This window comes from Astatotilapia calliptera, chromosome 4, assembly GCF_964374335.1.
Source record: "Astatotilapia calliptera chromosome 4, fAstCal68.1, whole genome shotgun sequence".
In the NCBI taxonomy this organism is placed as follows: Eukaryota; Metazoa; Chordata; class Actinopteri; order Cichliformes; family Cichlidae; genus Astatotilapia; species Astatotilapia calliptera.
The window spans coordinates 2,824,308-2,848,145 of record NC_137425.1 but is presented as its reverse complement, the minus strand read 5'-3'; the positions used below and the strand labels follow the sequence as shown (position 1 = coordinate 2,848,145).

The 23,838-nt window shown below is 42.5% G+C and overlaps 2 protein-coding genes across 2 annotated transcripts in view; both read left to right on the top strand.

The window, feature by feature from the left end:
- Window positions 1-23,838, top strand: part of LOC113020221 (C-reactive protein-like) — a 438,825-nt gene that overhangs the window by 179,397 nt on the left and 235,590 nt on the right. The gene's annotated exons all lie outside the window — the stretch shown is intronic.
- Window positions 1-23,838, top strand: part of grin2ca (glutamate receptor, ionotropic, N-methyl D-aspartate 2Ca) — a 74,965-nt gene that overhangs the window by 3,996 nt on the left and 47,131 nt on the right. Inside the window, exon 2 of the mRNA XM_026163995.2 lies at window positions 17,686-18,127. Coding sequence (XP_026019780.1) covers window positions 17,702-18,127 — 426 coding nt within the window. The 5' untranslated portion in view covers window positions 17,686-17,701. The remainder of the gene's footprint in view (window positions 1-17,685; window positions 18,128-23,838) is intronic.

Here is a 23,838-nt window from a genome sequence, read left to right as displayed (position 1 = left end):
TGCAGAAAGCAGCTGTTGACCCCATGAGGCCTGTGTGAATGAGGCTTTAGCAGCCGAGTAAGGAGAGGCCTGGCCAGCTGCACTTAAGTATGTGAAGCAGTTGATTATCAGCTGATAAAACATCAACCAGTGAGTGAAGAAATCTCTTCCCCTGTGCTGATGCTGTGCCTGGACCAGCCTGAGTATGGTAATTAAAATGGATGCAGCATTGTTGCTCTTTTTATAATTGAAACAAAAGCAACGAACGCCGTCATCCTTCGCAGCGCTGGATCTCAGTGAGCGCAGAGACTGACAGCGAGAAAAGCAACAGCAGCTACACAAACACCAGTTTAACAACCATTCCTGTAGCCTGGAGTTACTGAGCTCTTCAACTGCAGAGCTAAATTATATCGTCACGCAAGCCTCGCATGCTTGCAGCCTGCAGCCTGCGGGCAGACTGACAAACAACCTCCGGGTTGGTATCACACAGACACGGGCTGATTTGTCAGCTGTCCGGATCTCCCATCTCACGCTCGGAGCCGATCTGCTTAATCAAATGTTAAAGACACAAAACCTCACCCATCTTCACGTCTCTGCAAAGAGAGAGGCGAGGGAGGGGAGGAAGACGGGAAGAGGAGAATGATGATTGAGAGAGCAGACCCCAAAAAAAAAGAAAAAGAAGAAGACATAAAACAGAAACGCCAGTCGGCTCGCCCGCACGGGGAACGGGTTGAAATGGAAACTGCTCTGATTGACGGCCAGTTACAAGCATCCCAGACAGTAAAACATTTACTGCAGAGGAGGGAAGGAGGTTACAGGATATCAGATCAATCTATCCAAGGTCATCAGAGACGAGGGTAGATTTAACTCGGGCATCATCCCTAAACCCTTCTCTCGACAATCTCTAAAACCCGTACGGGTCACCGTTAAACGTTCAAACGCAGATCTGTGCTGCGACGCCGGGCGAGAAGAAGTTCTCAGGGCGCTCTCATACTGCACAGCCTGCGTGGTGAAACCTCAAACTCCGGGCAGAATGAGGCTTGCAGGCTATGCTGCTCTCCTCTCGAGTTTATGGCTGCACTCACGGGCACAACAGAGACTCGGGGCCCATTTATATTCATGGCGCAGCGCCGCTTGCACCTCGTCTAACGTCCTGTCCCTGTTGAGAAGGAAAACTGACACGCCGTGGGGTTGGGAGGGCGGTGGAGGGGGGCTTTCTTTGCCTCTCCTTTCCTTGTCATTCTTCTGCCTCTTGTGGATCCTAACACCAACCTGAGTGTTTGTGCATGTGTGACGCGTGTGGGTGCATGTGCGCTGTGTAGTACGGGAAATTGATTAAGCTAATCGCTTTCTATTCACAGCTGCGTGTGTCCCGCTTAATTTTTCACAATTATCCCTGAGCGGGTGACGCGGTGGGAGGGCGTCTCGATGAGGGATGATGACAGCGATAACCTTAGAAGGAGGGCCTGGAAAGTGAGGGAGGCCGGTGAGACGACATCCAAACAGAAAGCTGCGTTTAAAGAAATCGGGCTGAAGCGTTTCCACTGCCGTCTAACAAAAAGTGACATGCAGCGTCCTGGTGGTTCGGCAGCTTGTGATGACGACGTGGTTGGGGCTTTGCCACGTGTCTCCTCCTCCTCTGTCCTTCTTGTCACTCTCAGCGTCACCTAACAAAGTCAAACTGCTCGACAGAGCAAAAAAGGCACAACTCGTGACTTCCTGAGAGATAAAGAATTGTTTTTTACTTTTCTGGAGGCTGTTTATTGTTGCAAAAATCAATACGCCATCTCCGGAGAAAACCATAAAAGCCAGAGTTGTTTATGACATGCTCCGATTGCTTTCCATGGAGTGGTTTTACATGTTTGAGCTGCGATTAGAGGCACTGAGGCTGTACCTCTCACTACCTTTTCACAGATTCTGACAAATCGAAAGCTCGTGCAGTCATCCAGACAGCAAAAGAAAACCATCTCTTTGTCGGCTTCCTTTGACATTAAATTTCTCCCACGTATCCTTTCAATAACCAATTAATAACACTTAGTGTCCTGCAGAGTGTTTTTGCAAAGCTCCAGCTCATTCTGTTTTTTTGTGGATACTTGGTAAACATGACAGATGTTTTTCTTTGGAGTCCGAACCCGAGCAGAAAGTCAACACTGATGTGCTGAACGCAGCTCAGACTGGGTGATGATGCAGATGTGCGTCTGCTGGATGTGTTGAACTTTCACAGCATGCAACACGTGGAGACATCGAGGGCCAAACAAGTGTTTTTGTTATGTCCTGGTAGCTGATCCGAACCAGCAGGTCGAGTACATCCTCTGCTGGGCAGGGTTCGGTTTATGTCTGTGAGCTGTTACAACTGCCCAAAAAAATGCAAATGTTCTATTATTATTCTAATATTTCTACTATCTATGCAGTGTTTTTGCTCTAGTGACCTTCAAGTCATCTCGAACCAAAACAAACACGGTGAAGACAGATGACACTTTCCTAATTTAACGTGACCCTGTGATGCAGCTGGATTCTTACAAGCATGCTATCCGGTCGTTAAGTGATGACGTGACGAATCCTACTTCCGGGCCTAAAGTAGTCTGCGTTTAATATGGCTTTTGTGTTGTGAACATGTTTAATGTTTTGTATTTTCTTCTATTTAATCTCAAAAAGCTCCTAAAACAGTCAGTGATCACTGTTGACCTCCCTCGGCTTTTATTACCGCTAATCATTTATTTAAGCTCAGTTTTTAAAACCTTAGGATGTAACTAACCTCGTATTGTGGATGGATTATCTCAGTTGTTCTCCTGGCTGAAGTTTGGTCCTTTTACAGCATCCTGCCATGCGATTACATTTGTTCCTGACCACCGAGAACACTCACGTTAACTTTTATCGAGTGGGAAAAAAAAGTTAGCTTGTTTATATTATGCTAACATAGCTGTGTCGCTAGCGGTCACGTAGCACATCATTATATACCAGCTAGCCAAACTTCAGTAACCCTACAAACGTCACTGCTGTTTAGTTTTCTGTCTTCATTTATGCTGGAAGTGATAACAGAGCTGTACGTTTTAATTTGTTTCCAAAACCCCGCAGTCAGGACATGCTATATTGTATTTAGATAGAAGCTAGCGAGCTAACTTCCTGCTAACTTCTAACTCCGTTAAATGTCATAAATTCCATTTTCATGGATGCCTGGATGTTAAACTCAATTGTTACACCTGGTAGAGCAGAACGCTGATCATTTTATTAAAGATGAAAGACTTTAGACAGTTTTTCAACTCTCAGTAATGCCACAGTGATCGTTTGATATATGGACCTGCAGCGGAGTTTAGGTCCAGACACGGCTAGTGACGTCAGACTGAACAATCGGATAAGTAATGCTATTCCTGCACCAGCAGCACAGACATGGTGCAAAGGCTGACTCTTACCAAATGGCGAACAAGCCTCGTCTGCATCCTCATTTATGGTTTACATGTAAATACAACAATGACATGAAGTCCTCGAACCATGTTTAAGTTGTATTAGCTCACCCAAATGACTGAAAATCTGTTTTCTTGAAGTAAAACCCACGTATGCATTTAATGACTGAGCTCTGAATCCAGGGAGAAAAACCTAAACCAGTTTGCTGTCCAAGAATCAGCATCTGTGTGAAAGCCTTTGACAGATCCTGAAGATTATCCCCGAAACCAGCACAATGTTTCTATACGGCGATGTTGCTGAAGAGTTTTTCAAATATAATATTTCAATTCTATCTTTAGTACAAAGTAAATTGGTTTAAAATTGGTATTTCAAAGCCTCCGCACACAAAAATCAATACGGTCTTGCCAGCTTTATGCCTCTGTGGGTGTGTGATTTGGAAGAACTGACTGATGTTGCGTTTATCTTGCACATTCCTGCTTTACACACAAAATAGGAAAGGAGAGAAAGACTGCACAGGCCACACACACACACAGATTAAAAACAAAGTGATATGCTCATATGTGGATTAGAGCGTGTGTGTGTGTGTGTGTCAGAGGTCAGCTGTATTTGTGTGCAGCCACTATATCAACTGGGAGAGTAGGTTGGTGACAGCTGGACCGGTGGCAGGGGTGGAGGGGGGGTGGTCTGGTTCTGCATGGGCAACCCCAGTTTCAGCTTAACCAGGGTCTTACACTGATCCCTGCTTTACATACGGCTGCACATGAGGCCGAGTGCGGGGTCCGCCAAAGCCTGACAGAGGACGCTTCCGCCACCCTCCGTGTTACCTGCCGCCGCGGGTTTACAGCCAGGTCAGCCCGCAGGGTCAGAGTAGGAGTATGGATATCAGCGTGTGATGTCGCGCCCTGTAAGCCTTCGCCAAACATCCGCCCATGTGTTAAAGGCAAAATGGATTACATTTGCATTGCCATTGTAATCTTCAGCCTCGCAGAGATTATTACCCTCAAAACGCGTCACAATCTGTTCGATTTCACTACGCGCTGTGCTGACGAAGACAACGCCGGGTGATGAAGTGTCCCCTGACGATAAATGTGCCAAAGCAAAGAGGAGAGATATATATCAAACATCTGTCCAGTGACGAGCAAACACGTGGCCTCTGTCCTTGGGGATTTTCCCCCCACTTTGGAGTAAATGATGATCTTTTCTCGACTATGTTGATCCATTTATTGCACGACCAAACTACGGAGTCTTTTCTTTTTATAGGTTTAATGCAAAAGGCTCAAGCTGGGCGATGACCTGATCAAGGTTATACGACACTTGCTGCAGAGGGAGCGCTGCTTTATCGCTACGTGAGGTTTCAAAGATGGAACTGTAATAAAAGCCGGCTACATAGCTTTCCATCTGCTGTGGCATTTAAAACCTGCTGATCGTGGCCCCTCTGATGCTACAGAGTCAGAAAATCCAACTGTTCAGTTCTGCTCCATCTCCCTCCTGAATATTTAAATCCTTTAATGCAAAGAGATACCAGCAGCCGCCTGACTACTCCCCTCTCCCACCCCAGAACCTTTGTTCAGAGACGACAGTAAAAATCTCACCAGATTTATGAGGACTTTACCTAGACAGGTTTTCACCCTGTGGCAGATCAATCACTCGTAGTGCAGAGTTCCAGTAGAGGCGTGCGCGCCTTAAATATGTCTGCAGTGCCGGCGGCAGAGGCGAAGTCAAAGGGTCCGCGACAGAAACTAATATCACCGAGTGAGTCTGTTTGATGCGTCTCTGTCTCCGGAGGTCACGTGAAACAGATTCATTGTTATTGGTTTGGACTTCAAAGCCTCCACTGGGGTTTCACTTTGGGTGCATTTCAGCAGGAAACCCTGGTGGACGTCGACTTGGTCTTTTTCACGCGGCCGGCTGCCGTTTATCACACGGCCACGATACACGACCCCATCCCATAAAGACCAGAGCCGTAAATCAACAGGCAGATTTAGGGGGGACCCTGCCCCTCTGCTGACGAGTCTGTCGCTGCAGAAAATGAAAATCCTGGCCTTCATGGAAACGGAGCCATATTTTGTACAAATGAGCACAAAAACATGATATGGATTATGCATTTTGTTAACTTTATAAGTTTATATAACATAAGAGCCACATAGTTTTTTTGTTTTGTTTTATTTATTGCAGTGCTACAAGTCCTTACGCAAGCAATTTGGCAACACCTCTGGGCAGTTACTTGGAGGGGAAAACACCTGTAAAATGGATTTTAAACCCCAGAAGCAAATAGATGAATGATAACTGAGATGCTCTCTTAATTTTGGTGCGTCTGTGTTGTATTTTCATCACCTATTTGCTCATGAATGCAGAGATGCAGCCTCTAACAGCTGATATCCTATTTTGTAAATACGCTATGATGAATGTTAAACACTGTATATGTTTCACAAATGATTGCATGCTCTGCTAAACAGGGTCATTTGTGGGTTAATTGGTGCATTAAATTAATTTTTGAATCATATGATTACGAGCATCGAGTAAGCAGGTGGTGCAGTTTCTGCCCAGCATGCACCACAAAGCTCCTCCCACCAACAACAGCAATAATAAAAAACAAACTTTAAAGAAAAAAAAGAGTTAAAATGTTGATTTTAAGCCCTTTCGTTTTTGGAGTTGCACATCACTGCAGGTTCTGAGTCCTCCACGAGAACACTGAACAAATTCTGTTCTGATTCTTGTTATCAATATACTGATCAAAACAAAATACAGATAAGATCCTCATCTATGTATTTACTAAAATAATAAATACAGAAATATTCACAGCCTTATGACCGTGATCCACAAACGTCACAGCATCATCACTGGCTAACTGCAGATTGGCTTGTTGGGGGTCAATCGGCAGCACAGCAGCTATCTGCGTTATTACACTCGACATAAACAAGTCCAGCATGATCCAACAGAAAAACTCCACTTTATCAAATTATGTTTGCATAAAGCAGTCACAGCAGGTGAAGATGGCTGTTTTCAGGCCATTTTGTCAGATGTCTAACACTTCGTCACTGCTGATGTGGCATTTGCAGTCAGAGTCCCTGCAGTGACGAGCACCTGCCTCAGGAGATATGGTAATTCAAACATCCACAGTTCCTTTGTTAACCGGTTTTGTCTTTAATTTATTCTCAGTCGCCTCCATTGCTTTATCTACACATTTCTTTTCACTGTTCCATAAAGGTGGCCAGTTACGCACATGCTTCAGTGAAGCTTCAGTGAAACTGAGAGGCCGTGAATCTTAATCTTTGTGGCACAAGTCAAAGTTCTGATTAATATCAAACAATCCACTGATTTTAGCATTAATCTGTCGTTTCCCATCGTTTAATCTTAAACAACATCAGAGGCACAGGTGTCGAACTTAATGAGAGCTTCACGATTGATCTTCTAAACAAACGAGCCTAAAGAGAACCAAATTAAATAAGCACGATTAGAAAGGATGAAAAAAGACAAGAGATTTAACAAACACACTCGAGGAGACTGAAAAACCAAACAAGGGCCAAAAAGATGTTTCCTGCACGCTAGGATGAACACAAATTGTGCAGCTTGAGGGCAGCGAGCAGTTACAGCCCGTTTTTGCACAATAATTAATTTGATATTTCCAAGGTTAGTTGCATAAATGTACTTGTTGTTTATGCTATTTAAATTCAGCTTCGGCTTTAGTGTCATAACGTGTGCAATTTTACATCATGTTTATTTGAAGATAAAGGTTCACAGAAAGGTCTCACTGAATAAACATATATTATTATTATTAGTCCTAGACCTTTAGGTCACAACAAGCCTAAAGATCGGTCGCTCAGCAACAGGGAGGTGCAAGTTCAGGTGGTCGCCCATGGACACAGCACCACAGACGGAGTCGTGAGCTCCGGCTCAGGCCTGTGGTGGAGGTGAGGCCAGTCTGACCAGCACGCCGACCTCAGGCTTGCTGGTCAGACCGGCCGACAGTCTGGGAGGATTCCCACTCCTGCTCGTGCACCGCCGACCACGCCCCACCACAGAGTCCAATAAGATCAGACTTGGTAACCTTGTTAAAGTGGCTGGTAAGACTTCAGGGAGGTCTCAGGTCCAGCTTGCGGACTTTTATAACAGGCAGGTGCTGAGGAAGGCGACCTCTGTCATCCTCTCTTAAACGACTTTCAGCTGCTTCCTTCAGGTTGTCGGTATAAAGTGCCGTTTATACCTGCTGCTATCATCGTGCTTAATAACACTAAACCATGTTCTCTTTCTTTTGGTGTTGTTTGATGTGTGGACATACTGCAACTTAATTTCCCACTGGGGACAATAAAGTGACCACTGAGTGCATTCACATATAAGGCACAACAGTGCTGCTATATGATCAGTCACAAACATGGTTCAGTCTACTGGCAGCAAATATGTGGTTTGGAGTTTAAGCTGCTTCGAGTGGCCTGCAAAACTCAAACATGCTGTTAAACAATTGGTGACCTACTCGATTTTATAATAAATAAACTTTATAAAGTTTATTTATTATAAAATCTCACCCATTATTAGAACGGACTATAAATATAATTGTGGACACTGTGAACAAGCGAACCACTGCCAAGCTCTACTTCGAGGTCAATTTTGAAAAAGGACCACGTACAATAAACATTCAACGCATTGTACCAGAGTTATTGTACCTCGGCAGGTCAGATGCAGAAGATCATCAATTACATTTATCTGAATCTCATCATTATTTGAATACATGAGTAAAAAAGTGTAGAACAGCTGAATACAGCATAGTCTAATATTTGTTATCTGGTAAACTGCAGCTGAGGAACTGGTGTTGCTTTGTTAATTAACTCAAGCGCCAGACGATGTGGAGCCGTGCCAGACTCGGTCCCACGGAAACAAAGAGCAGTTATTGTCTTAATGTATTTGAATACAACTCTAACAGAGCTAACAGTGTATTTGCTGCCATGCTGTGGTTTTTCAGTGGCCTATAATTAATGATATAAGCTGTTTAACTGGAGCAGCTTAGAGCAGCCAACAGTCGGAGAGAAACTACAAACTGAGGACAGGATTTGGCACAGACTCTGTCTGTCTTAGCTTTTCTGTATTCTGTGTAAAAGTACACAGATCAGAAAGGGATAGGAAACCTTAATAGTCTGATTCAAAGGTTCGGTCAGGACCTGCACAGCGGTCTTAGTGGTAGGCTGTCCTGGGTCACAGATATATCCAGAGATCTGGCTCCAGATATTTAGTTTATTTGAGATCAGTCAGAAGATATCGAGGATTGATCACATTTAGCAAAGCTCGCGCTGTAGAACGTCTGACTGCAGTACAGCCTGTATAGGAAATGTTTACAAAAACACTTTTCATTTGGGCTCCAACCAAAAAATGCGGACACGCGCCAACTATGTCATACCGTGGATATTTTTAGATGCCGATGTTTTTCCTTTTTTTGCCTCTCACCTCACCCCGCTCCCACTGCACTTATGAGGATGATGATTCTACAGATTAGTTAAATGGGTGCAGATTTAAAGAGATTAGCGTGGCTGTATTTTTTAATCAGAGATTAGTTCAACATATTCATACAGGTGTAATCATCTGGTGGTAAATGAATCCTGACTCTTTGTAACAGAGAAGGTCAAACTGTGGCTTGTGTTTGCTGGGTGGTTGCATTTATTAAATTCTATTAAAGAAACCTCTTTCAAGCCTGGAAAGCACTGATCCTGTCTGCAGGATACCCACAGCGAGCAGTGACGTAGACCAAACTGAGAAAAACAGAAAGCTCAAAAGCTGCGACACACTTCCAACATTTCTGAAGTTTTTTGAAGATTTTGTTTTCGTAGTTCTGGAGAGAAAAATGTTCCTACAGTCCCCAACAAGATTAGCAAGCTAAGGTACATCCAATAAACTGGGAACGCTCTATTCCTGTACAGTAATACTTAAATTTAAACAGTTAAAGCCAAAGATGAAATAAAGATGTGAATTTCCTGACCGGTTAGCGAGCAGTTGCTGGGTGATGGTGCTGCACTAAAAACCTCCCTGTGAGTTGTCGTAGTTTCCATGAAAGATTCCAATTTGTCTGCAAACGCTCGCCAACTAACGGGGTAGTCAAACTTTCCAAAGGTTAAAAAATGAGAAAAAAAACCCTTCAAAGTAAAAGTTATTTATTTACCTCTAAAATTATAATTATATATATATATATATATATATATATATATATATATACATATATATATATATATACATATATATACATATATATACATATATATGAATAGATGCTATCTGGTTACCTATAAAAAGTCTTGATTTGGAGTACCTACATCTCTTAGTTTCAATAAAAAGTCCCATTAATTAGCTCATTATTTTTGATTTGGTGGATTGGCGTTCACTGATCACACCCAGGATATACCACTGATTTGATTTCATCTATAAAGTGATACTGTGATAAAGTGATTCAGTAAGAAGTTCTGCCTCTGCCGTGTCAAACTGAGCTCAGAGATTTATTTTATTTATTTTACTAAAAAGCTAATTATGTTCCTACAAACCTAGTGGACGTCTTTCTTTCTTTGCTAAAGATGGTGTATTTCACTATTTTGGGAAGAACTGGTCACAAGAGGAACAATAGAGCTAATTTAAGTAGTGTTTGCCTACCCGGTGCAACGATAGGGAAGCCCTAACGTTCATACGAGTCCCATAAAAGTCATAGATCTGCTTGATCATGGAGTTCTGACAGCGCTGGATCAAGAGGAAGCTGCTGGACTGTTATCAGCAGGTGAAACACAGACGCAGCAGGCTGCGGATCCATGGATGAGTGTATTGATTAAGTAGCAGGAGACGGGACAGGTGCACATTGTTAAACAGCTGCAGCAGGGGTGTCGTGCCCAGAATATAAAGGGAGTCATTAAACACTGCACCACACTTCTCACCCAGATGTATTTACTGCTGCAGCTTCACGTTAATGAGCTGGATCAGGAATCACTTGGAGGACCTTTGCAGCATCTCATCGATAAATGGCAGGTTGTTTTCTTTCATGTGGTTTCATCACTCATATGGTCTATATCAGAGAAAACAGAGAGTGGACAACTTTGGAAGAATGGATGCAGTTTGCAGGATGCAAAGATGAGATTTCAATGCGCACTGTGGGGCAGGACGGCTGTTGCAAAAGTAATTAAAGGGCACTGATTGCGCTAATCCTCATTTTCTGTCATGTGTACTGATACAGTGGTGGATGCTCATATTAAACAAGGCCAAATTTCCAAATAATGAGGTCAGTGTATGCATAAATAATCCCAAAGGGTCAGGCTTCAGGCTGCTCTAAACACTCGGTTTCAGACAGCTTCTTTTTTACTTGTGTCTTTGCATGTTGCCACAGATGGGGGATCTCCTCATGTGGTCATTCTTTGGCTGTGAGATGCCCCACCCACTAGCTGTTCAAGCTCTTTGTTTGCAAGGAGCAGCCAATCAGAAGAAAGCTGGGTCAAAAGGAGAGGAAGGGAGATGCCAGAGGTGCTTGTTGAAGCTTCCACCCCCCTCATAAGAAAATTAAGGATTACTTAGAGTCCAACAATAAAAATCTGGACCTGGAAATGAACAAAACAGGTTCCCTCCAATATGACAAAATGATATTTTTTAAAAATGTGAAAATAAACTGCTGCTTTTGGTTGAGACAGTGCTGAAAAAGGTGAAGGAAACATACACTGCATTAGAAGGGGAAATAAACCGCACTGTACAAGACTTCAATATGCATGAACCAGATGTACTCACATTCTCATCACTGAGTCTGTGTATGTGTCGCCGTGTGCAGAAAATCCAATTTGCCTTATCAGCAATATTCAATTTCTGGGAGCAGATAACATGTGTATGAGCTGAACATGCAGATGTGGATGTTTGCATTATTTACCTGTTCAACTTAACAAAATGTCCAAGTGTCAGCAGTGTGGAAGCACAACAGACTAAAAATAAATAACGTCGTTGTACGATAGAGCCCCAGCAGCTATTTTTAATCAGTCTGCATTTCTCAGCTCGTTCAGTAAAGACACTGCTTCCTCCGTATGTCACCCACTAGAGGGGGATAAGCACATCTTAAATGTTTGTTAGTCAAACTCTAACTAACTGAGGACAGAGAATACGAACACTGTCGATTGGTGGGACGATACTGCCGATCGGCACCGTTTAACTTTGAAAGTTCGGTCTCTCGTCCGCTTTTTAAAATCTAATCTCTCATCAGATGTTAGATAATTCTCAGCGGTGGCCTGTTTACACAGTTCAGCCGTCAAAAGAAGAGGAAACAGGAAAGTGGCTGGTATGTGCTGCTCTGAAGCAACTTATTTAAGTCACGTTGCTTTTCCATAATCCCTTTGACAAGAACGGACTTTGGCGACAGCTTTCCAAGAGAGGCAGTAAGAAATAAATAGGACAGAGGAGTGTGTGTGCTTGCATTAATCCTGTAATGGGGACTAACCTCCCAAACCATCATCTCTACGTGTAACCTTAAATATCTGACTTCTTGCATTCTTGCTGAAGAAAGTTTGCAATTAACAGGGAAAAGTTCGGGTTCTTCATGTGGGTATGGAATAACCGTTAATGTGCCGTCTGTACCATATGTACAGCATGCAGCGCTCCATGTTGTTATACTCTATATAGGTTAAACATACTGTGGTCTACTTTATTTATTTAATCTCACAGTACAAAGACAACATGTAAAACACTGAAAAGGAAAAGGTTTCCCTTTTTTTAACGCAAATTTAAAGTTGGGACAAGTTATCTCACATATTTATGCAACTTGCAAGCAACGCATTAGAAACTGAGGAGCCCATCACTGTAGTTTAGAAAGCAACATGTTTCCCATTACAGCTGCAGGATTTCAGCTCTTCTTTTTTCTGAATCATAACACTGCAGATGTCTTTAGTGGGCCAATCATCATCTACCACCCAAATTTATTTACTACAGAGCTATCCACAAAGTACGAGGCCACCTCCACATGTTCAGGCATGGAAACCTGATGCCATGAAGCTCCCAGCACACAGTTTGTATGCTGATGTTAATGCCTGAAGGCGTTTTAGAACTCTTTGCCAGCCGAGCGTTGGCCATTTAAATGCACTAACACACCTCAGCACTCTGTGTCACTGACCTGACTTGTTGCAGTAGTGCTATCATATCACAGTACCATGCTGAAACTCAGTGAGTTCTTCTCAATGACCTGTTCATTCAGACATTTTTTAATTATGAAAGATCTTTCAAATCAATATTACATAAGCTAATAATAAATGAACTCCATGCTGACAAAAGAACCAGCTCGTTTTCTGCTGAAATATTTAAATGTTATTAGATAACAATGGAGTACTTTCATAAGAAGCTTACATGCAGACGTAATCAAGTATAACTGGGCAGTGACTGGTTGCACTCTGTGGGGCACCAAGTACAGTATGACTCATTCTGAATCCAGTTTGCAGCAGCATCGTGACGCAAAAAGGCAACCTGTCTCCGGCTCATGGCTCAAACTACAGTATGTACCTTGTGACTGCTTCGGAGCCGAAATTGTCTCTGTTTTGTAATAAATCTAAAATCTCTACGACCAATGGATGTCCACGGTGACTTTTGATCCTCAACATCTGAGTGGAGCCTGTATACACAGGAGCGGTTTGAGAGGATTTAGCCAAAGGACAGATGAAAATCCTCTTTCCTTTATGTATCAGTGCAGTTTAAGGATTCGGCTGGCTTTAGAGGTTCGGGGGTCGGCACCCAGCAAACGTACGGTCACAAGCTGTAATGTATCTGCATCATGAATCTTTGAAGGCTGTTTCCTCCAGATCTGAACGGTAAATAGAAACTGAGATACGATAGCCTCCATGGATCTCAAAATACAATATAAAATATATTCCAACTTTGTTTTACTGATTTCAACGATAACGTTAGCAACAAAGTTAGCAACAGCAAAGTCAATCTTGATTTCAGAACAGTTGTATGTCCATTGTACCCCCCATCCTGAATTCTCCCCCTACCAGGTCCACACTAGACAAGACAGCACAGAGAGCCAGTCTCTGCCCACACACACAAAAAAAACATCTCAAGACTTATACACATAACAAGCATAACCCAAACAAACAACAACAAAAAAGGGACCAAACAAAACAAAAGGATAAACAAATAAATAAAGTAAAAATGAGATTAAAAAAAAAATCCAAACTTTATAATGTAGCTTCACTCAGTTCACTTCAGACTCAGGAAGTAAAGTGATGGTGTCCACTAGTAAGAGAAATTATTTCCAGATTTTGTTAAATTTCCTATTTCTTTATTCTTTTAGAGAGAATCGAAGTTTTTCCAACTTTAAGTTAAAGAGTACATCTCTCACCCAATAATCATGATTTGGGGGGTGGGGAAGCTTCCACTTCAACAGAATAAGCCTCCGAGCTAGTAAAGTGGTAAAGGCTAGGGCCTGTTTGAGGGGGCCAGATCAAGTCGGGAGGAATGCCAAAAATTGCGGAGAGCGGGTTAGGAGGGACAGTCTGGCCATGTGCTTGGCTAAGTGTGTTGAATATATTCCTCCAAAATGCACTCAGTTTCGAACAAGACCAAAACATGTGGAAATGGTTGGCAGGTGATAGTCTGCATCTGCTGCAGGCATCACTAATGGTTGGATAGATTTTAGATAATTTTGCGTTTGTATAATGTACTTTATAGACCACCTTGCACTGAATCAAAGCATGACGGGCACAAATTGAGGACGAGTGAATCAGTTTCAAAGCAGAATCCCACTGCTGTTCTGGCAGGGTTGTCTGTAGCTCTTCCATCTCAGCTTAGTATGAGAAATGGATTTGGGGACCGACGTATCTAGTATTTTATACAAGGCTGATATCAGTCTGTTTTGATGAGGGTTCGTCTGCAGGATGATATCCAGATTTGTTTCTGGAGGCCGATTGGGAAAGTGAGGGAACTACGTTTTTACAAAATCTCTAGTCTGAAGATAACGAAAAAAATTGATATTAGGCAGGTCATATTTAGACGATAGGTCAGCAAAAGATAGAAAGGTGTCCTGACTGTACAAGTCCTTAACAGTCCTAAGACCTTTATCTTTCCAACTGCCAAAGGCCGCATCAATGTTTGAAGGTGCAAAATTACAATCTTTTTAATAAAGGTGTTAGCAAAGGTCCAAGTAGCCCGAAGTATTTTCTGAACTGTCGCCAATTATTCGATTATCCCCAACAAGGGTTGGAGAGAAAGGGAGTGGTGAGCTGAGTATTGATGATAATACTAGATGCAGTTTCCATTTGTACCCAGGCTGGTACAGGGGGGTCGTTGCGAACCCAATGCAAAAGTTTGTGTATGTTAGCTGCCCAATAGTAGTGTCTAAAATTGGGCAGACCAAGACCACCGTCAGCTTTAGAGGACTGAAGAATAGACTTGCGAATTCTAGCTTGTTTCCCTCCCCATATGAAATGTGACAGAGTCTTTTCTAACTTGTCGAAGAATGCTTTAGTAAGAAGAACTGGGACATGTTGAAAAAGATACAAGAATTTGGGGAGGACATTCATCTTTATCAGGTTAACTCTCCCTGCCACTGACAATGGTAGAGAAGTCCAACGGTCACAACCTTTCCCAACATTGTCTAGTAGGGACAGAAAAGGAAATAAAACCCCCCAGATATCTAAATCCAGTTTCTGTCCACTTAAAGGGCACTATTGAGTGGGGAAGAGCTCTGGCCAGGGAGTTGAGGGGTTGCAACTCGGTTTTTTGATAATTGACCTTATATCCTGACAGTGTACCATATTGGTCCAGTATGTTAAAAAGCACCGGAAATGAGTTTAGAGGGTCAGAAATGTACAGGAGCAAGTCGTCTGCATAAAGGGAGAGTTTGTGGGTTACACCGAACCTCGTAATGCCTTTAAATCTATCCTCTGAACGCAGCCATATTGCAAGAGGCTCGATAGCAATGGCGAATAGGAAGGGTGAGAGAGAGCACCCTTGCCTAGTGCCCCTCTCAAGTGGAAAAGGCGAAGACAAGTTGTTGTTAGTACGAATACAGGTGAATGGCGAAGAATATAGTAGCTTAACCCAGAGAATAAAGTCAACCCTAAGTCAAACCTATCCATCACCTCATAGAGGAAGCGCCGCTCGACGCGGTCGAAGGCTTTCTCCGTGTCAAGAGATACCACAACCTCTGGAATTGAGTTGCATGATGTGTGGATAATATTCAAGAGGCGTCTTGAATTGTCATATGAGTGCCTGCCGGCCATGAACCCATCTGATCAGTGGCGATAATTTGTGGCACAACACGTTGTAGCCTAAGTGCGAGAATTTTAGATAGTATTTTAAAATCAATATTTAAAAGAGAAATTGGTCCGTAACTACTGCACAACAGAGGATCCTTGTCTTTTTTCAAGAGTAAACAAATAGTAGCTTCGGACAAAGTCTTGGGTAATTGACATTTTGAAAAGGCTTCATTATACATATCTTTCAACAACGGTGCCATAAGATCAGAATTGGCTTTATAGTATTCTGCAGAGTTACCTGTGTTTAAGGATTTAATGGCTTCTTGTACCTCTACTACAGTAATCAATCCCCCTAACCCCTTCGTCAGATCTATTCTTGGAAAATGTATATTTGGAGAGTTTCTTCTGATAGAGGTGGAGAGCTTGACGTGTACAGATTGGAATAGAAACGAACAAATACTTCATCAATTCCCTCTGGGTCCGATATTATGTCACCAGCGGCAGACTTGACCTTTGGAATTAGTTTGGAGGTTGCTTCGGCACGGGCTTGATAGGCCAGAAGTTTCCCTGCCTTATCACCGGATTCAAAAAAGCGTTGCTTTGTCTTAATTAATTGAACCATAGCTGTTGCGGTGGTGGTTATACAATATAAAATATAAATAAATATATTAAAATCATGTCACAAAGTTACTGATGACTCCATTTTTGCTTTAATGACATTTTTACCACCTGAGCGTTCAGCCTTCATTCATGCGCCTCAGCTGTTTTACGGTTTCATTAAATATACAGGAGGTCTTCAGGTATTTCTTCCATGAATGTTAATCTCGCGACATTAAGCCTAAACGTCTCTACTGCTGTCAGCTGAAACACGGCTGATGTCACTGAACAGGATGTAGAGTCGAGTTGCACATGCAGGACACGTCACGAACAGCTTCCCATGCATGCATGCGTGATGTGTTTTCTCGGAGTCTGTGCATGCAACATGACAAAAAAACCCAATTCCTTCATAAGTATTCTAGAGATGAACCGGCCCGGCCGTCATGCACTGCATGCTTGTTCTGCAGTGTTTTCCAGAGGAGCTCACAGCTCGGTCCGACGCAGGATGTAGTACGGAGAGAAAAACGCAGCACAGAGCTGCACCGTGCTCCGTGCACTAGCCAAATCTCTTGATAAGTTTATACACTACAATCAAGCCGCAGGCCATGACGCCTGGTTGGGATTACCAAGGGATTACAATATATTCACCCCACTGGGATTCCATCACATGGTGGATCAGATCTCTGTGACAGGGGCCCAGTGTGCAGCACTCCCCGAGGGCCACAAACACTGCTGTGAAAGATTTGACAACGAGCCTAACTCTGTCTGACAGCTCAACACAAACCGCTGTCTGCTTACAATGTGAATGTTAAACTAACATTACAGGGTTTGACATCGCAGAGTCCCAACTATGGCATTTCTCCTGCATTACCTTCCAGAGGGCAGAAAGCACAACAATTGGAAGTAATTAAGATAGTACGGCTGAGAGTTAGTGCTTGCATTGCAGTCCATTAGAGAGGCAGTGTTGCACAAGGAGCAAGGATTTTATCACCAGAGGATTAAAGGCATTTGTGAATAAAGTTTTTTTCCTTTTGATATGTTGAAACGTATGCTAATGAACATTATTCTGACACTGTGGATGCCACATGATCGTCAAAACTATGCATGCAGATCTGCAGCAGATTAAGCCTGAATGCCTTGGGCTGCTAAAAAAGAAATTAAGTAATAGCATCAAAAGTAATGTCACGAGAGAAAAATTATAAATCCTCTTGTTCTCCATTTGTTGCATTAAACGCTGGACACCATCTGCTGGGTTGTACCGCAGAATCCAACAGCAGCAGGGTGGCAGCTGCCATCCTAAGACGCAACAGCCTGGCCACAGCCTCGTGCTGCACGCTGACAAACACTAAAAATACTGCTCTGGGCTCCGTTAATGGGCTCTTACACGTCTGATTACAGCGACCGGGCCGGCACGCTGAGCCGAGATGAAGCCAGAAGGTCATTTATATTTATCAAAACGTAAAAACAAACACAAAAAGATCTTCCTGTCTAACATGTCGATCTCTTCTATCCCCCCCACCAGGCAGTAGGTGACTGAGATGGGCGTTCGTCTAGGCTGCTGGAGCGACTCCCCGTGGTGGCCGCCGCTGCTGCTGCTGCTATTCTGCGCCATCCCTGGCTGTTCCTGCCGGCCGTTCGGGATCCCCACGCCCTCTGTGAATGTGGCGGTGGTGTTCAGCGGCACGGCCTACCAGACGGAGATCAAGGGGCGTTTGAGTCGGGAAAACTTCATGGATCTTCCCTTGGAGGTGAACCCTATCACTGTACTGGTCAACAACACTAACCCTCGGGCGCTGCTAACCCGCATCTGCGACACTCTCTCAACCAACCGTGTCCATGGCGTGGTGTTCGAGGACAACGTGGGCTCAGAGGCCGTGGCGCAGATCTTGGACTTCATTTCCACTCAGACGGCCGTGCCAATCGTGGGCATCAGTGGAGGCTCTGCTGTCGTCCTGCCACACAAGGTCAGCTCGTCATCAATTACTACACCTCACACACACAAAAGCCTTTGTTTTTATTCCACCGCCGCTGATCTTTCAGTTTTTCTTTTTATCCAGAATACACCAACACCACAGGACCAGCTATAATAATATTTCATTAAACAAAGGAGATAGGTGCTCTATGAAATCAATTGTTGGGGTCAATCTCATTCCTGGACAAAGTTTCTGTTTTTCCTTTTGGTCTGTCAGGTATTAAGAACTCCTTACTCTTATTGAAGTTAGATAACAGCTTCATTCAGTATTTAGACATTTACTTAATCACTTCAGTCTGCAGCGTGACTCGTGGTAATTATAGTCCTCGTAGCAAAAAGAGAAATCATTTCAATCACAATTCTGCTTAAGGTGCTGATTCATTTTCTTGAGAGCAGTTAAATAATGACAAAGAAGCCATTAGGAAAAAAACAGGAATCCGAGTGCTAATTACATCAGCTTAATGAACACTGAAGGACGTATAATACGTCACTTTAAAGCGAGCAAAAAAGAAGAGAAAAAGAAAATCGATGGATATTAGTAATGACCAAATTGCACATTTGCATTATTGTTTCACACAATTCATGTGAAGAAAATGTTACTATTTCAAAGTCAGATACAAAGAATATACCTTTTATTCAAATCCTCAGTTTTTAATACACATATAGGACCTTTACTGCCTGATCTACGGCCTTCAAAGCATTCTACTGTTGCTCCAGCTGGAAGCAACTTTGGGTTCAGTGTCTTGTTCAAGTTTCAAAGCATCAACCATGTATCATAATTCCACTCCACTATCTGAGCCACAGTCTAACGGATATGCTTCACACATAATTTTTGCATAACAAAACCCATCATGTCAAATGATGAAGTTGTGCTATTTGAAAACGAGTGAACAACACCAAAAATATCCAGACTTTCATTTGCCCCACAGATTTGCCAGCTGATTTATTGTTGGAGCACTCATGCTGCATAAATAATCAGTACAAACGATTGACATCTGCTCTGACTGGCAAAACAATGCAATACATCTGCCCATTTCCCAGTAAGATGCCCATGATAACGCTGGTATCACCACCACGCCGTCTCAGATGCTCATTACATTGCACGAATCTGTGCAAGTGAAGGAGAAAAGGGTTGGCGCATTCCTTCACTGTACTGTGGTGTCAGTGTGTTTTTATCTTGTAGTTAATATTAGCTCCCTGATTAACTTTCCAGATGTGAGCCATCCTTCCTCAATGCAAGACGCTGAATTTTGGTACCCAAGTGTATCATGAGGTAATGGCTCCAAGTCAAATGGGTGAAGGAAACAGTTTATATAAGACTAACAACATCTGGCACCAGCATGCTGATAATCTATTGCAAGAGGAAGTGATATGATTTATTGTTATGTCAACATTAGGGCTGCCACAAACGATTATTTTGATAGTCGACTAGTCACCGATTATTTTTGCGATTAGTCGACTAATCAGATCATCATCCATTGGACGTACAGCGTACAGCTTATTGCACCAGCAGCATCTGCTCTTATATAACTATCATTAGCTTACAGCTTGAAGTGTTTGTGCTAACTAAAAATAAAGACAAGATGGTAGTTTATTAATTTTTAATGAAATTTGCAGATTGTTTCGGTGAAGTTTAATAAACTCCTTGCTTTCTAAAATATAACAGGACACCGGAGTAAATTCTCCAGCGTCTCACACTTCTGATAATCAGCTGTCTGCTTGACAGTTTTAGCTGTGTAAAAACTATAACTTTAATCTCAGCCAAACCGATTTACTCAGGAACAAATAAAATACTAAAGAAAGCCAAACTAACATTTTTAAGTTATCTAAGTGACTTATATATATATGTTTAACCTGACTAGCGAAAGACGGCGGTGGGTTTGAAAACGATTTGCCGGGAGTCCGGTGTTCTCACGGCTCTAGTTAGCCTAGCCCCCGCCTAGCTATCGAGCTAGTGGGTAACAGACGTCTCCGAAAACGTCGGAGCGCTTTTGAAAATATGCGGTGTCCTGATAAACTGAGCCGATATTTGAGGTTTACACAGCTACATTCTCGCCTGAAAATATGTTAAACGTTTATTTTGTGACCCAGAAAGAATAATAAGAGTAAAGTTAAAACTAACTAGCTGCCGCCATTGTCGACAACTGCGCTGGGCTGCGCTATGAATTCTGGGACACAGCTTCTTCTTCTTCGGGGTTTAACGGCAGCTGGCATCCTTGTACATGCAGTGCTGCCATCTTCTGTTTCAGTCCGTTATTACACTCTTAAATCCTACTACTCATTCCTGCGTCCTTTGTGATCTTACAAAGCTTCAAACGATGCGTCGACTATTAAATTAGTCGTCGACGATTTTAATAGTCGACATAATCGTGACTAGTCGACTAATCGTGGCAGCCCTAGTCAACATTTAGTGCAACTTCTAATTTTATTAATAAGAAAAACTAGAGTTCAACTCTTTTGAACATTTTTGTGCAGATGTTGTATGTCGAGGTTGTGTTACATGATGTTAGTGCCACATGCTGCTACACTGAGGTGAGGTCAAGTACAGGAGACAAGTTTGTGGCTCAAACGAGCATTTAAACCACATCTGAGTTGAAGCTGGTTTAGCTGCAACGATCGATCTAAACAAGCACAAATACCAGCAACAGAGACTATAATCTTTTCTCTGGTGACATTTCTACAAGAAACACTTTGGCGGTGCTGGGATAGCATCACACGTCGACAGCCGCAGTCTGAAGCCCTGAAAAATGATTCTTTCACTTGATGACTCGACTTGGTGGTGGTGCACATTATGCTTGGTTTCTTGAATGATGCATGCTGCACAGCTATTTATGTTTTTCCTCACACGTAACAACTTGGCTGGGCCATTGAGGCAAACACAGCCACACTGCAACTTTTGTTTTTGCTAGCTAGTCCCAGACCTGCCGGCTCATGTTTGCACAGCATCAGGTTGACCGTGTCGCTGTTGTGGCCGTCCTCAACGCCATTTAGCTGCTTCCCAGATGTTCTCTCAACCCACAGTCAGATGGACTTTTAATACACTTTTTTATAATATATTAAACAAATGTTATATATTTGTGCCCGTACCACATAAAATACAATCAAAGTCTATGAGAAAAGGATTTAAAATGTCATTAAAGATTTATTTTAAACCACTATTTAAGTTCTAATTAAATATTACCACACCAACGAGTTTGGTCAGCAGCTTTCGGGGAGTCGAAATTAGATCAGAAGCATTTATTATTTTTCAAAGCTAAAAAGATGTTTTGTTTGTTATTACTAGGATTAATGCAAGCATACAAATGCTCTGCACCCCTATCAGCCTGCCTCACATTCACCTTTAGACTTTTCAAGACCTGTTTACTCCTTCAGATCAAATCTAAAACCAAACACACTGATGTGAGTGTAAAATCTAAGTTAAGGTACAATCAAAGTCTTTTAAAAGTGTTAAAATGTGTTTAATAATGTGAAAAGTATCATTGCTGCCCTAAAGCTATTTTAAGTATTAGCAATTTCTCAGTAAACTCAAATCTTCCCATTTCATTAGTCTGAAGAGTAAGCAGCTTTTAGGCCTTTTTCTTCATCGCCATCTTCAAGGTTTCCATCAGCAAACTGCAGGCCTCCCACGCCTAAACTGACCCCCTACCAGGTCTCAGCACAGGGGATTTTGAGATGTGTTTTTAGCCATGAGCTACAATAATAAGCTAAAGCTACTTTTACAGTTAAAAAGAATTGGTCTCTTTATTTACAAATGATGGTGATCCTTTGCAACGATCAGATCAGTGGAAAAATGCTAATACGAAAGATGCACAAGAGGTTTTAACCATCACAGCATCTAACAGCACGAGCCTGAGGCAGTAATCTCACGGCACTGAATTCATCTTTTCACCTACAGCATCAGTGAACTCTTTCAGTGCTTTGGATAAGAATATGGTTCTTCATTCAAAGCCCCAGATTGGCCTTTTCCATTTGACTCTTGAGGCTTTCCATAAGCAAGGAGACACTAACAAGACTCCAGTAATTTGCATCATTCACACGGGCCTGTAGACAGCTCCCCTGTCAACAACATCCATTTCAGAAAACATGCGGCGTGATCTCGCCCTCCGCATGGCGTCGAGGGTAATAAAAGAGATGTCATGCAGCAGTTAATGCCTCCTGCTGCTCATTTACACTTTAACCATTCAAACCTGAGGACAGAAACAGCGAATCAATCACAGTAAATTACAGAATAAACACATGTAATAAGAAATAAGCTCTTTGACAAAGGCTAGTGTGAAAATGAATGATTGCTTTTCATCAGCAATTAGTTGGGACCATTAATTTATGACATTTAGTGAAGCCATTATACTTGCCTTTCAGAGCAGTGAGTGCATGCATTATTAATATGGATGGTCCCAGCTGGAAACCAACCGTAATCTACCCACTGAGGCACCGGGTCTCTGAGTGACATGCACACATGCCTGCCCTGCATGATTTGCTATTTGCATGCAAATAGTTTCCCGCAGCCTTGGGTCCACTTGTACTTAATCCATACCACAAATACCAAAGATTTTGGTTATTACTAAACATTTCAAAAGCATAAAAAACATGGAGCATGCTTAGACCTTCTCAAACTTCACCTGCTTCCAAGTAGAAGAACACGCGACCTTCAAACTGACCCCAATAACGGTTATGAAACAAAAAATGTTGCTGCTTCAACGCATTCAAATTTCAGGTCGGCCAGTTTGTTTGTGTGAACATTTTAGAAGCTAATAACTTGTAGAAAATTAAACCAAACCCACAAATGAAAAATGTGCTTATTGTAGAAACGAGTAATCACAAAATCCTTCTTTACTCTATATACACGTCTGTCCACTCGTATCCATCTTTGCACTGCTTCCAGGCAGATATCTGGGCAGCGTGTTGAATCTCTATCAAATAAAATCCGTAACTTTTGCAGTCGTCACTGAGACAAAAGAAAAACTACATCCATGTAATCAGTTAATTTGATTTTATAAAATTGATACATTTTTTCCCAAAATAAGGTTAAAATTAATTTCAGTCAAAAGTTGTAATTCTACTCTGCATACACACATTTCAGCTGACCGCTATCTCAGCTCATCCCAGCAGAGAACTGAGCAAGTTCACGTTATAGATTCACCGAAGAAGAATCTTTATAACCATATAATGACAGAATAATGAATAGATACGCCCATAAAGCAAACAGGTGAAAAGGGGGGACTGGACCTACTGGGTAGAGGTTCCAGGGAAGACCCACAACACGCTGGAGAGGTTATATCTCTCAGCTGGGCTGGGAATGCCTCGGTGTTCCCACAGATGAGCTGGAGGAGGTGCCTGGGGAGAGGGAGGTCTGGGTTTTTCAGCCTGAACCTGTGACCTGGGCTGTGATAAGTGGCAAACAGATTGATACTCAATTGTGCATCAATTTATAAATGACTGGCTCATGTGTTGATAATCTCTCTGGTGGCAAGGACAAGGAAAACGTAACAGACAACAGATAAATGTAGTCATAAAAAGAATAATGTGAATGTGGCATTTTATCCCGCTCTAAAGTGAACCTCTCAGTCCGCACTGCCACGTCTCTTTAAATTAAAACTAATGCATGCCTCAGAGGTTAGAGATGTGGGGTAGCTGTAGCTCAGTTGATAGGAAACATTAAATCTGTCCCTGCTGACCATTTCTCAAAATATCCTCAGGCAAGGC